The sequence below is a fragment of the Cydia fagiglandana genome, chromosome 1 (assembly GCF_963556715.1).
Source record: "Cydia fagiglandana chromosome 1, ilCydFagi1.1, whole genome shotgun sequence".
In the NCBI taxonomy this organism is placed as follows: Eukaryota; Metazoa; Arthropoda; class Insecta; order Lepidoptera; family Tortricidae; genus Cydia; species Cydia fagiglandana.
Genome location: NC_085932.1, coordinates 15,394,554 through 15,408,185, shown reverse-complemented (window position 1 = coordinate 15,408,185; position 13,632 = coordinate 15,394,554). Strand labels below are relative to the sequence as shown.

Sequence of the window (13,632 nt, the reverse complement as noted above, 5' to 3'; positions counted from 1 at the left end):
ACCACTTTGGAATCCAAAATGGCGGCCATGCAATATGTCATAAAAGTCGTCATGGCTGTCGTTTTATAGGTTTTAGGGAGCGCAGATTTCGAAAATAATAACTATTTTGGAATCCAAGATGGCGGCCATGCACTATGTTAAAAGTCGAAATGGATGTCGTTGTATTGGTCATAGTCATCATTTTCGAAATCTGCTCTTCCTAACACCTATAAATCAACATCTATGACGGCTTATATGACAAAGTGCACGGCAGACATCTTGGAATCCAAAATGGTCATCATTTTCGAATTCTGCACTCCCTAAAACCTATAAAACGATATCCATGACGACTTTTATGACAAAGTGCACGGCACACATCTTGGATTCCAAACTAGTCCTCATTTTCGAAATCGGCACTTCCTAAAACCTATAAAACGATATTCATGACGACTTTTATGACAAAATACGTAGCCGCCATCTTGGATTATAAAATGATCATCGTTTTCGAATTCTGCACTCCCTAAAACCTATAAATCGACATCCGTGACGACGCAAGTTATCTTTATTTCCAGATCTAACAAATTGCTACAGAATACAAAGGACAAAAAAAGAAGCGAGGAGGTAATGAAACAAGCAAAAATACAGATGATTCCTCGACGCAATTGGATGCTTCTTAAATTGTGTCCAGATTTTTTTGTCATAAAAGTTTTTATTTTTCACATATTGCCCTCACAAGTTCCGTGACATTTCGACCTTGTAATTTTTTAAGTAAATGTTTTTGTTTATCTATGAGAATCTCACTAGAATAATATAATCAAGGTATGTTTATATTTGATGATTGAAATAGTAACGCAAAAAAAAATAATTATATTTGTGTCTTATATTCCTGCCGAAGACTTTTATTTTTCCTTTTCCTTCTACACAAGTTTGGCCAAGTAATAAGAATTTAGGGCTCTCAATTTTATTTTGACTTCTACAACAGTAAAGCTACGAGGCCATGTTTGGTATCGTTTTCGTATAAATTCGCAGTACCAAATTTAGTTATGGTATCACATTGACACCATTCCAAAGTAAAAACATATAAACTTATTAAAATACTTTCTTTTAAACTCCTCTTCACGCCTGAACTGCTGAACAGTTTTAATTTAAATTTAGTACACATATATTTTGACTCCCGAGACAGGACATAATAAGTTATCTCAAAAATCATCCTTTAAAGGTGTGAAATGAGGTGTAGGGGGGGGGGGGATTCAGAATTGACTTGTTGAAGTTAATACTGTTTAAGTTTAGGTTTGAAGTCATGTTTTTTTATCATTTTTAACTAAATCAAAGATGTAGACCATCCCAAATTTCATATAAATCGGTTCAACGGTTATTGATTTCCCGTCCAAATTTCCACGCCACTTTTCACACCTTCAAAAGATGATTTTGGTTATAAGATCTATCCTATGTCCTGTTCCGGGACGCAAACTATTTCTATACCAAATTTCAACGAAATCGGTTCAGCGGTTAAGCGTCAAGAGGAGTTTAAAAAAAACCGGCCAAGTGCGAGTCGGACCCGCGTATTAAGGGTTCCGTACATTAAGTCCGACTCGCGCTTGACTGCACATTTCTAATAGGTTTTCCTGTCATCTATAGGTAAAGAACTATTTTGTGTATTCAGACGGACAGACATACAGACGCACGAGTGATCCTATAAGGATTCCGTTTTTTGCTTTTGAGGTACGGAACCCTAAAAAGATTTTTTTTAATTTTGTGGAATGGTGTCAATGTGATACCTTAAATGGATTCAGCAACCCAGATTTATACGAAAACGATACACGGCCTAGCACCTTCACTGATGTAGACATATCAAGATAAAATTGAGAGCCCTAAATAAACTTTCAAGAGCGGATATCTCAAAAACTATTCAACATATCGAAAAAATTACGGAATAAACTTGTAACAAATTAAATTAACTTTCATTTTGTATAAATGGCCATGTCGCTAAGATGCATAGTTTCCGAGATATAATCGAAAAACCGGAAAATGGGACCTTCAAACAAAGCCCCCTCTCTTCCCCCCGCTCAAGGGCTACGGCCGGGGACTTTTGATATGTCCACCTCCTAACTTGCCCAAACCAAGTTACAGAGTCAAAAATTGTGTTCCGAGCATTTCCCTCTACCACTTTTTGGAGCATTCGTTGGCTGACCTAAGTAGCTTATTGCATTTCTTTAAAAACTTTTCTGTAAAAGGTTGACGGGTGTTGGGTGTTTATAAATATGGCTTTGGTCGATTATTATCATTTGCATCGCCCATGATGACTTACTAGAATTACTTACGAGCACACGAGACACTAATAGTAGTTTGACAAACCTTGGTTTTCAAGAGGTATTTTATATTGACATTTGCTGTCACAAATTTGCTGTCAGATTTAGTCGCAAACCGCACGCAAAGTGCACACAAATGTGTCGACACCTTGTTACGGAAAAGTGTAGACACGGCGACGACACTTTGTTTCGAAACAATTCTAGACACATTGTGTGGACTCTGTTACGACACATCTGACATTTAGTTACCACTTTGATGATTCTGCGACTGGAATGGTTATATGGGGGGCCCGACTTATCTTTCCACCCTGTATATATATGTAAATATTCCAGTGGGTAAACCGTAATAAAAATTCATCGTTGTTACGGAATTTAGTTCATTCGCCTGGTTTACAAATTATAATAGGCAGCTATAGTAATGTAGGTATTGCCCTAGTTTGACCTAGAAAGATATAGATATATTTTACTTATATCTTCTTATAACAACCTTGGCCTGCACGTTTGATTTTACTTTTCAAGATAACGCTGATGATGATGAAGGTACCATAAACCGTCGAGTGACAAGCAAAACCCACTAATTAGGGGAGACCGAGATGAGTTGAAACAGAGGTAAGTTGAAACAACGTGAATTTTGCGGTATTTATAATAGTCTTGAGGCAAGGACGCATAGGTATTGAGGAACCAGCGGGTTACTAGGTCGCGGCTAAACATCGTTTTTTCCACCACGATATCAGTTATGTATGTCTCAAAAATTACGTTGTATCAACTTACCTCTGTTTCAACTAACCTCGGTCTCCCCTACTATCAAAAAATTAAAGTAACAGTCTCCCCTACTATCAAAAAATTAAAGTAACAATGTACTTTATTACACTTGTAACACGGTTTATTGTCCAATAATTTCAATGGTGTTAGTTAGTGACTTTTGCTTGTCACCCGACAAAACTGTCTTATGATTGCCTGCCATACCAATAATTGTGTGACTCGAAAAGACAGTGATTCTTTACTTTGGGAAACGCTGTATGTGTACTTACTTCTACTAACTACCTACTAAAACTTTCTTTTTTTTAATACCACTACATCGGTGGCAAACAAGAATACGGCCCGCCTGATGGTAAGCAGTCACCGTAGCCTATGAACGCCTGCAACTCCAGAGGTGTTACATGCGCGTTGGCTACCTTTTAAAAACCTGTACACTCCTTTTTTTTTAAATGTACCTATGTGTTTAATATTTTGTAGGTAAATTACGATTCAAGTGCGAAAAGTAGGAAATTCGCAACGAGTGGCGATGAATTGAAACACGGCCGAAGGGAGTGTGTTAAATCGACACGAGTTTTGTGAATTAGCTTTTCGCACACGTGTATTGTACGTTTTACAGTAGGGTAAGTGGCGTAGCTAGAGGATATGGCGCCCGGGGCAGGCACCAAATTTGCCGGAGGGCCAGATTACCATCCGCATTTCACACTTCACAGTGTAGTGGTGGTAAATACGACTGACGAAAGTATCCCTGCTGTGCCTTTGGCAAGGCGGAGAGGTAGTCTTTTGCCCATTTTGGCGCCCCCCCTTGGACGGCGCCCGGGGCACGTGCCCCCTCCAACCCCCCCCCCTAGTTACGCCACTGGGTAGGTACATATATGGCCCTTTAAATTTTTGACACAGGCACGTACTGTCCTCTAGCCCGCCCTAGGGTGGTAAAGTAGCACCATATACCTACCTAATGATTTCTATTATGGGGTTCAGAATTTCCAAAAACGAATTAATCAAATAGGTAGGTAACCTACGCCACATTTTCTTATACATATTATAAATCGGTATTCCATACCGTACCTACGGACATATCGTTTAAATGCAGTATGAGGAAGGTAAAAATAATTGTTATATTTTCTTAAAATTTCCCTAAGACAATGCGTTCACAAGAGTAGGTACCTATTTAAGGTGCAGTGTGGAATGGTGCAATTTCAACAATTTTTTTTATTTTATTTAACTACCGAATCGAAATATCTTCCATGTTTTACATTATTTAACTAGAGTCACACACAACACAACTTTTTCGCTATCTGGACATATGTATATGGCACTCTAGTTAATATTGTAAAACGTGGAAAATATTTCGATCAAGTAGTTGAAATTTCCCCGCAGTCGAAATGCCCCCCTGCACGTTACTTACTATCTACAGTCATGGGTAAATAAAACAGAATGGAGAAATGAATCACAAGTAGGTAAACAAGTAACATTGTGGATGTTTCACACTTTTAAGGAAAATCCGAAGTTAGGGAAGTGTCCACGCATTGCGCTTACGTGTGCCTTATGGTGGCAATAGTTACAGAGTAGTAGTAGGTAAGTACAGTGGCAGGCAAATCTGCTTGTGTGGTATTCTACACAAGCAGATTCGTCTGCCACTGTACCATCAATAATGTATATACCTATGCTACTCCATAGATGTCGTAGGTAGGTACAGTAACAATATCCAGCTAGGAAAGGAACAAATGCAATTATTTGACAAAGAATACTCGTAGGTATCTCAAGGAATGCCTAAGAAACCTTCCTGCATGGAGCTATCAATTAATAAACATAAAATATAAATAAATTGAAAGGGCTACGCCTCTTCAGGTAAAATACACTATTTACGCAATTTATTTGCAAATCACACAATCTAGGTATGTCAAACTCTTGATAGGGCGTTGACATCTTTAGAAGCGGTGTTGAAATAAGGGAGACAGAGGAAAGTTAAAACAGAGGTACCTACATAGGTTGAAACCCATCATCAAAACTTGGTTTTAACAGAAATAAGACCAATCTGTATGTAGGTATATATATACTCTCAATCGAACAAATTTCAAAATCGGTCAGAACTGACGTTGTGAAGTACTTAACAATTAGTAAAAAAAATCATACTCGTATTTTACATTCGCAATTCGTTCAAACCGCAGCCGTTAATACCTACACGATGCAAGTTCTTTGTTGTCAAACGACTCTTCACGGCTTACGACAAAGCAACGTCAGTAGACGTATAAACCTACTGATGTATCATAACTTCGAGATAAGCCTACAGGAAACTATAGAAGGCATATATAAAGTGTTAGCTGCTGCCACTTTAAGCATACCGCCAGCAAACCCTGCGAAGAGCTGTAGTTACTTTCCGTTGAATTCTGTGTGGTAAAGCGAAAGATGGGTAAACGCGTCCTAGTGGTCTTAGCGGCGTTGGTGGCGCTGGCGGCGGCGAAGCAGTTCGAGAAGTGCGAGCTGGTGCGGGAGCTGAGGAAGCAAGGCTTCCCCGAACCCCAGATGAGAGACTGTAAGTACATTGTATACATAACAGTGGTACTAAGGTGGTACTTATACTATGTAGTTTTTATTTTATTTGACAACTTTACTGATGAACCACGATGTTGACAGGGGTGTGCCTGGTGGAGAAGGAGAGCGGTTTCCGCACGGACGCGATCGGCAAGCTGAACGGAGACAGCTCCTGGGACCACGGGCTGTTCCAGGTCAACGACCGCTACTGGTGCACGCGCGACGGCCCGCCCGGCCTCGAATGCAACGTCTCCTGCGCAGGTGAGCTAGCGTATATACAGTAAACATGCTTGGATATGTAGTTGATGAGCTCGGTTGTTGACGGTGTGTGTGTTGCAGCGCTGCGCACGGACGATATCACCGCGGCGGCGACCTGTGTCAAGAAGATCTTCGCGCGCCACGGCTTCGCCGGCTGGACGGCCTGGAAGGCGCACTGCCAGGGCGCCAAGCCCGACATCTCCAACTGCTAGATGCTCATACATAATTATATATAGACCCACATCCTCAACTTAACAGAACTGATATTTTTTTTATGTTCCACAAAAATACTGCCAAATACTTTTCTCCGCAGAATGATTTTTATTTCTGTTCGAGCATATATTACCAGGGATCGCCATTAGAATAGAACTAGACTAGAAAAATTTTCGCCTCGTAATAATGTACCTACTACCTAGGTACTATTAAAGCCTACATCTCAGTTCACTGCCTCAAACTGTTACCTAGTTATAGTACCTAAGTACCTAGTAGCAATTTCACAGCAAACCGACCGGGTAATGAGATACCGGTGATGCGCAGAAGGTTGCCATTATACCCGACACTTTCTACAAAGCCACTCACTTTAAAAGCCATAAACATCATGGACGCTACAAGACTCTTAAGAATTTATAGAATATCGTGTGTTCGTATCTATATTCCATACTATGTCGTTAATACGCTCTACTAAAAATAGGTACTTATTATTCTTTAATTAAAACATATCAGTCGCTAGCGCATGTAAAAGGAATAATATTATATTTTATCCTTGATGTTAAGTTTTTTTTAAAGATTAATTTTCGATTTGACAAAGGCGGTGAAAAGATTCAAAGCAGTGGGGGTAAATCAGTAATGTACCTACCGATATGTAGCAAATTGACATGACTTAAAAACATGATTGGTGCATTCATATCAACTAGAATTGTATTCGCTGTGAGTGATGCTAGTTGGTAAATATGCTCGCAGTAAGTCTCCTATATTATATGCGGCACGAACAAACAGTCCTATGCTAATAGACAAAATAAAGTTTACAGGTTTTGTTTTAGAGTAAAGAATGAGTATTTCTAACTTATAAAATATAAGCAACATCTCATTATTTCATTTTCTTTATTTAAAAATACAATTATAAAATATATCGAACAACGGTCAATGTACATATGACACTTACTTTAATACAATTATAAAATATATCGAACAACGGTCAATGTACATATGACATGATACATTAAACATTAAAATTATTTTTTAATACAGTTGCTCAAAAAGTGCTACTTTACGTAGCTGTTTAGCGTGCGGAAAGTTGGTTATCTCGAACTAGTGCTTTTTACTTTTCCAATTTTTTTAAATTTATACTTGTTCCAATTCACGACTACTTATTGATGAGTGTTAATATTAGTTTCCTTTAAACGTCGTAATCAGCATAAAAACCTACCGTTAATGTAAGAATACGAAAAATATTACATATTTCATATTTAATTACTTACCTCTTCATCATTATAACACGTTTATTTTTTAATATTCAATATTGAAAATTCCGTTCTTAATAAGTTGACTGAATGGAACGGAATAGCTGCCAAACGCCCATAGATATAATATACTTAAAGACGACGTCTAACCGAGCTGTCACTGTTACCACTTTTGTTTAGTGTACGATTAACAATGTTTTTCTTATTTTTTCGCAACTGTATTAAAAAACGTCGTTCGATACACGTGCGGAAATGTCATTCTTCACTCGTCCCGAGTCTTGCCACTCGCCTGCGGCTCGTGGCAAGATATCTCGGTACTCGTGAAGTAATGACATACCTTCCGCACTAGCATCGAAATGTACTATATTAGCTTAAGTTTTTGCGCACCTTGTCATCATCATCATCCTAAATACTATTACTATGTACGAACAACATTCACCTTGTAATTACTGCGTAAGATAGTAATAAAAACTTTCAAAACTTTTGCTGTCTCTGGTGTTGTTCCTCGACCCTCTTGTAGACTTCCTTCATTTTGGTGAGAAGATTGTTTTGCATTGTCGTCAACTAAAACAAAGACAAAATAATTATGATACAGTTCAAAGCCGTAAAGCAAAAACTATAGTGAGTTTAAAAAAATTAAATATGACACTTACATGTCAGTATTGCCAGCGTAATCATAATCAAATAGTGCAGAGACATAAGCGTCGAATTTAGTAAAGCTACAAGTTACAACTGTGCTGTTTAAAGATAAAATATAAATATAGTTAGTTTATTATTCAGTAGGCTTAATATAATGCGCTAATGAACGTCAAATAAAGCTATTTGTAAATAGAGTAAGGTGTTTCGAAATGACGTAACGGTTCATTCCTATCGACTGGAATTGGTTTCATAATGGTATCGGGTTAATTTAGGGACCAGGTCACCTTTGAGAGTGTCTGCCAAGAACTTCCGGCAAAAATGACACTGACAGATTTCGTTTTATTGTCACCAGTTGTATTATTACCAGTAAATTTCTATCTAACTGCTGCCATAACTATTATTTCGGTATCAGATGGGTTAAATCAGCCCCCCTTTTTCACATAGGAAGCCTTCCTTTTTGTACTTTCGGTAAGTTCCGCCGTGGCAGACTATCAAATTCGGACTTAGCATCACTTTTATGAGAAACCATAGTGCATTTCATCGCGGTATTAAGTCGGTTCGTAATTTTGCAGCCGGCTCTTCTAGCATAATGTACTCACGCTGCCGGCTGCGTGTTCCCTGATGCGAGCGAGTTCGGCGGCGCCGGCCGCCTTGTCTTGCTCGTACTGGGCGGTGGCGTCCCGGATGCTCTGCGTGAGCCGCGCCGCGCGCTCCGCTTCCTCGCTGGCGCGCCGGTGCTTCTCCGAGGACTCCAATAGGGCGCTGGAATAGTACATTATTGTCGAGGCTCGGAAGTAGCTACTTGCAGGCTGAGGATTCGTTTTAAACGGACGACCTTGGGAGTCCGTTTAATTGAATCCGAAGCCAGCAAGTAGCCTTCCAGCCGAGTCATATATAGTGCTTTTCTCAAAAATGGCGCAAGAAATATAAATATCATAGAAATATTTTACAAAACCAATGTTCTTACGTATATATTTTCACAGAAAAAACCCCTTGCCGCCTTTTTATTTTTTTAATAAAATAATAGAAGTGTATTTTTCTGCCGAAAATACTCCAACCTATTTGAGACAACTAAATAGTCGCGGTACTAATCATCTGTTTGGCTGTTTAATGGGCCTGTGCCTTCATTTAATATGGCCATTTCAAATTTTAAAAAGTTTGGAACTCGACAAATAATGGAATTTGTATGCAACATTGCAGTCCCAAAAGCGAGACTGCAATGTTTTTAACTTTTTAATTTTTGAGAGACCATAAACTACGCGCTTCGCGACCTATTTTTTAGACGGCAAAGTCGACTTTGCCGTCCATTTTTGAGAAAATGTTTATTTGTTACGCAAGAGTGCATAGTTAAAAAAGGGGAAAGAACGAACTTCAGAAAAATAACTCTAACATGGAATTCGGAACGTAGCGATGTTCTCAAGGTTTCAAAATTCAAGGTGAAACGTTTACTCGTACTACCTTCTACAGTAAACTGGCTACATAATATGGCCTCATATGTCGCGATAAAATTATATCGGCGACAAAATCCGTCCGATGCGCGGTAGAAAACCGATAGGAGTCCAAACACCGCTCGAGTTCACCCGAATATTCACGTCTCAGCTACACGGCGCAGAGATAGATAGTGAATAGAATCAGAGATAGATGGTAAGCGACCTGTCGTGCTCGGCCTGCTTCTGCTTGCGGGCGTGCTGGCGCTGCTGGCGGCGCTCGGCGGCGCGAGCAGCAGCGTCCCGGGCGTCGGCCAGCGCGGCGCGCAGCTCGCCCAGCTCCGTGCCCAGCACGTCCAGCTCGCCCTCCAAGCTGTCCGTGTCCAGGTCGCCGGTCTCAAACTCCCTGGGGAATTAAAATAAAGTTTTATTTGCCAAAATGTTTACAAGTTCTTCTTAACATATGTAGGCTACGCCTGTCTTGTGGAGTCAGATTGAAAACAATACTAACTTGAGTTACATCCTACGCTGAAGTTTTAGTTTTCTAAAAAGTATCTAGTACTAAATAATTACGTTCACTATTTACATCTAGGCCAGAGTTATCTTACACAACTTATAATTTAATTTCACCTGCGATTGGCTCTACCGATTCCTTCCGACTCAACTGTGCTACCCAAAATGCTGCCACTATGTGCAATTACGCTAGGAGCTAGTCTCCCTTAAGCCCAATTTGCAAAGTGAAATTTAATTTTATCGACTAGCAACACCGAGTTTCTTGAAGCCTAGCAAAGGGACACCACTATAAGGGTTGCATATTTATTAGATCGCAGTTTGACTTCAGATCCTTATAGTGGTGTCCCTTTACTAGGCTTCAATATCCTACTCTAATGAGAGTGAATCAACTTCTTCTTTTCACTCATTTCCATGGTTTCGTTACGGTCACCCCGGTATTATGGCATTATTAACCAAACATAATTTTTTGTGGTACAGTCAGCCAAGAAAGTGGTCTACCACTTTTGAACTCTATCATCTGATTAATAGAGTCGAAAAGTAGTAGCAGTGGCGTAGCTAGCATGGGTGGCACCCGGTGCGGACCCCGCCCCCCCCTAGCTACGCCACTGAGTGGTAGACCACTTTCTTGGCTGACTGTACCACAAAAAATACCTAGTTATAAGCCTTTCTACAATGGACCATCTACTAAGGAAAATGTACATATTTTAATTTTACTAATCTCATCACAAAGTAAATAAGCGAACAGTAAGTTCTCTCTTTCTCAGAGTTGTAGATTAAGAAAGACTTTGAAACTTACTTAATGCTGTCAGCCATTTTCATAATGTCATGCAGGAGCGTGTTGGTCTGGTCGAGCGTGGGCTTCAAGGACTGCAGGTTGTGCAGACTGCTCTCCTTCTGCGTGAGAGTTGCTGACAGGGTGCTGACCTTCTCCTCCGCCTCTCTGAAGTTCTGGGCCGCTTGCTCCACCTGACCTCTGATGTCTTCGGCGTCATATACCTTGAAAATGAAAATTGTTATTGTTAACAATTTATTATTAAGTTATAGAACTGATAGTTGTAAGTTAGTAAATTATAAGTTAAGTACCTATAGCAATATGTCTGTGACTGGAAAGCCAGAGGTTGTAGGTTTAAGAAGCCCTGTACCATTGAGTTTTTGGAAAGAAATATAATTCAATATATAGCTAATATTTAGCTGCAGATCTTGATCAGAATAGGTGAGTATTGTGTATAATGGACACTTAGGGCCACTTGCACCAATCACTAACCCGGGGTTGACCGATTAAGCCTGGAGTTACCATGGTTACCAGTACAATTTGACACTGAGTTAACGGTTTAACCAGTTAACCTCAGGTTAGTGGACAGGTGCAAGTGGCACTAAGTTACAGTAGGTACCTTCAAAGCCTTTTTCCTTGCATTTTCTGCCAAAATACCATCCCTGTGAGCTTTCTTCTGTTCCAGCAGAATATCCGTCTGTTTGTTCTCTTCAGTGATGGCCTCCAACTCCTTTATTACTTCAGCCTCTATCTCTTTTTCCTGCTTGAGTTCCTCTTCTAATAATGGTATGTCATGCTCAAGCTGTAATAGAAATTGTTTAGCAGGATAAAATAAAACCAAGTTTTTGCAACAGATTGCTGCTATGCTCTTGTCAATACCCGAGAGAGAAACACAAAATTATTTACCACACCAACCAAAGAAAACATGAACTGTAAAATAACAAACAAAACCAAATTTATCATTCAAAATCTTAATTTAAAGTCAATTCTACCAGCTAACATGAAGAAACAACTCAAATGCAATTTGCATATGATTACTTTGCCCCATATGTGGACAAAATGCAGCATTTTCATCAGTTTTTGAACAATGAGAGCTGGTGGTGAAAATAATTTTATTGAATTAAGTATTATTTTATCAGAATACAGCCTCCTTTCTATTTCAAAGGGTTTTTTATGGGTTTTTGTATAAGGCTTATACATAAATTAGGTAAGCTTTTTTATAAGGTCATAATATTTTGGATTGGATCAAGGGACTTGGTTGGGTCAAACATTTAGAAGTTAGGTATTCCTTCCTATAATTATTAACAAGTATATTAAATTTACCTGCTCTAGGCGTTCTGCTCTGTTACCCTTCTCTGCAGCCTCCATGTTCCTCATTTGAATTAGATTGTCCTTCTTTTCTGTTAATGCTTTTACCTGAAATTGTAACATAGGTGATGTAAAATATAATTTGACTATTATTTTTTAATAGTATAATTATTCTTAAAAAACAGTCACAAGGGCTTTTCCTATTTAGATAAACGGTTAATTATTCAACACTAAGTTAACTACATAGTTCTAATTCCAATTTTTACAGAGACAGTGTACTAAAAACAGGTTGAATGAATATTGTAAAATTGACAATAATGTATACCTCATCCTTATGTGCAAATAGTTCCTCCTCACTGGGTGCAATATCCCCCAGCCTGGCGTCGTTGAACACCATCTGGTTGAACAGCACGTACAGGATGGTGTAGGAGGTCATAGTGGTGGGCTGCAGCAGGTGCCTGATGAGGAAACACAGGTTGGCTTCTGGCATGATGGACACCACGTGGTTGATGATGCGTGTAATGTTGATCACGGGCAGTAGGTCACGGTAGTATGTTGTGTGCTCGTCGGGTTCTTCTGGAGACTGGAATGTAATGTAAAGAGTTAGTATTGAAACTGCAACCCAGTTCGGATCATATTCATTATTAAGATGTTAAATTAAAAGTTGGCAGAAATAAATACACAATACCAGTCTCCAAGGATGATTTGTATACAATTAAAGTTGGTAAGATATATTATGTATATTTTATTATGTTGGTAGAGACTGGCAGATTTGCCCTAAGGCCCAGTAGATGTGTGCCTAGGGCGGCTAGATATATGGAGCGGCAGTCTATATGATGGGTGCTGAGAAAGGGGCGGCTAGGACTTACTACAGGGCATCAGGTCTAGATTGGCCAAGACTGCAAAGTCTGCAAATGCACTGGAGAGAGAATACCATGACATATTAAGTTCGCCTTTTGTACTTTGTATTAAATTTTAATTCGTGTAAATAAAAAGAAATAAAAAATTATAGATTTCACTTATGCCATCAACATTCAGTATCAGTATTTTCCACACCCAGGCTTCTCTAACAGTGACTATGTTTAGCATTATACCATTAACACAGCCTCCTTGCTAACACCAAGACGATCCAATATGTGGAACAGAGCCACCATAACAGCCTGAGGTCGCTTCAGGTCCGCCGCCGCTAGCTGCATGTCCGGGAACAGGCCATTCCAGTTCGCCAGGAAGTTGTCCACAGCTATTGTCGACACTGGATCAAACAACATTTCACTTTTATACGGTACCTAATTCATTGCGATTTATTCACCCATAAGGCTAATGATATTTCCAAATAAACTTTTGCATAGTTTCTTAAAAACGTATCGTATTTTTTCGTACACAAGACTTGAATTTACCTTTTTCCATTTTGTTGATTTCTCTAACGAAAATAAGCGCCACGAATTTTAGAGTCACGAATACACTGTCAATTCAATATATAGATTATTTCAAAGAAACAATTACTAATTGTATGGGATATTATTAGAAAAAAAATATTTCTAAGTTTCAAATCAAATTCAACCCAACCCAACGTCTAACGTCTCGTCTTTGGTCTAAACTTTTTTTTAAATTGTATTAAAGCGCATCATGGGTTCTAGATTTTTTGCCACCAACCGCCAAATAATGCGCCTCCTACA

The 13,632-nt window shown here is 39.1% G+C and overlaps 2 protein-coding genes across 2 annotated transcripts; one reads left to right on the top strand and one right to left on the bottom strand.

Moving 5' to 3' along the window:
* The first annotated feature begins 5,396 nt into the window (after positions 1-5,396).
* Positions 5,397-6,049, top strand: LOC134664915 (lysozyme-like). The gene is made up of 3 exons (XM_063521629.1): positions 5,397-5,580; positions 5,682-5,840; positions 5,919-6,049. Exons 1-3 carry the CDS (start codon positions 5,454-5,456, stop codon positions 6,047-6,049), a joined length of 417 nt encoding a protein of 138 aa, XP_063377699.1. The 5' UTR covers positions 5,397-5,453.
* Positions 6,050-7,677: 1,628 nt separating this feature from the next.
* Positions 7,678-13,446, bottom strand: LOC134664904 (myosin-7B-like). The gene is made up of 9 exons (XM_063521619.1): positions 13,354-13,446; positions 13,051-13,208; positions 12,282-12,539; positions 11,972-12,064; positions 11,268-11,450; positions 10,673-10,872; positions 9,590-9,769; positions 8,536-8,698; positions 7,678-7,861 (listed from the first exon to the last, which is right to left on the bottom strand). Exons 1-9 carry the CDS (start codon positions 13,361-13,363, stop codon positions 7,772-7,774), a joined length of 1,335 nt encoding a protein of 444 aa, XP_063377689.1. The 5' UTR covers positions 13,364-13,446; the 3' UTR covers positions 7,678-7,771.
* Positions 13,447-13,632: the final 186 nt, after the last annotated feature.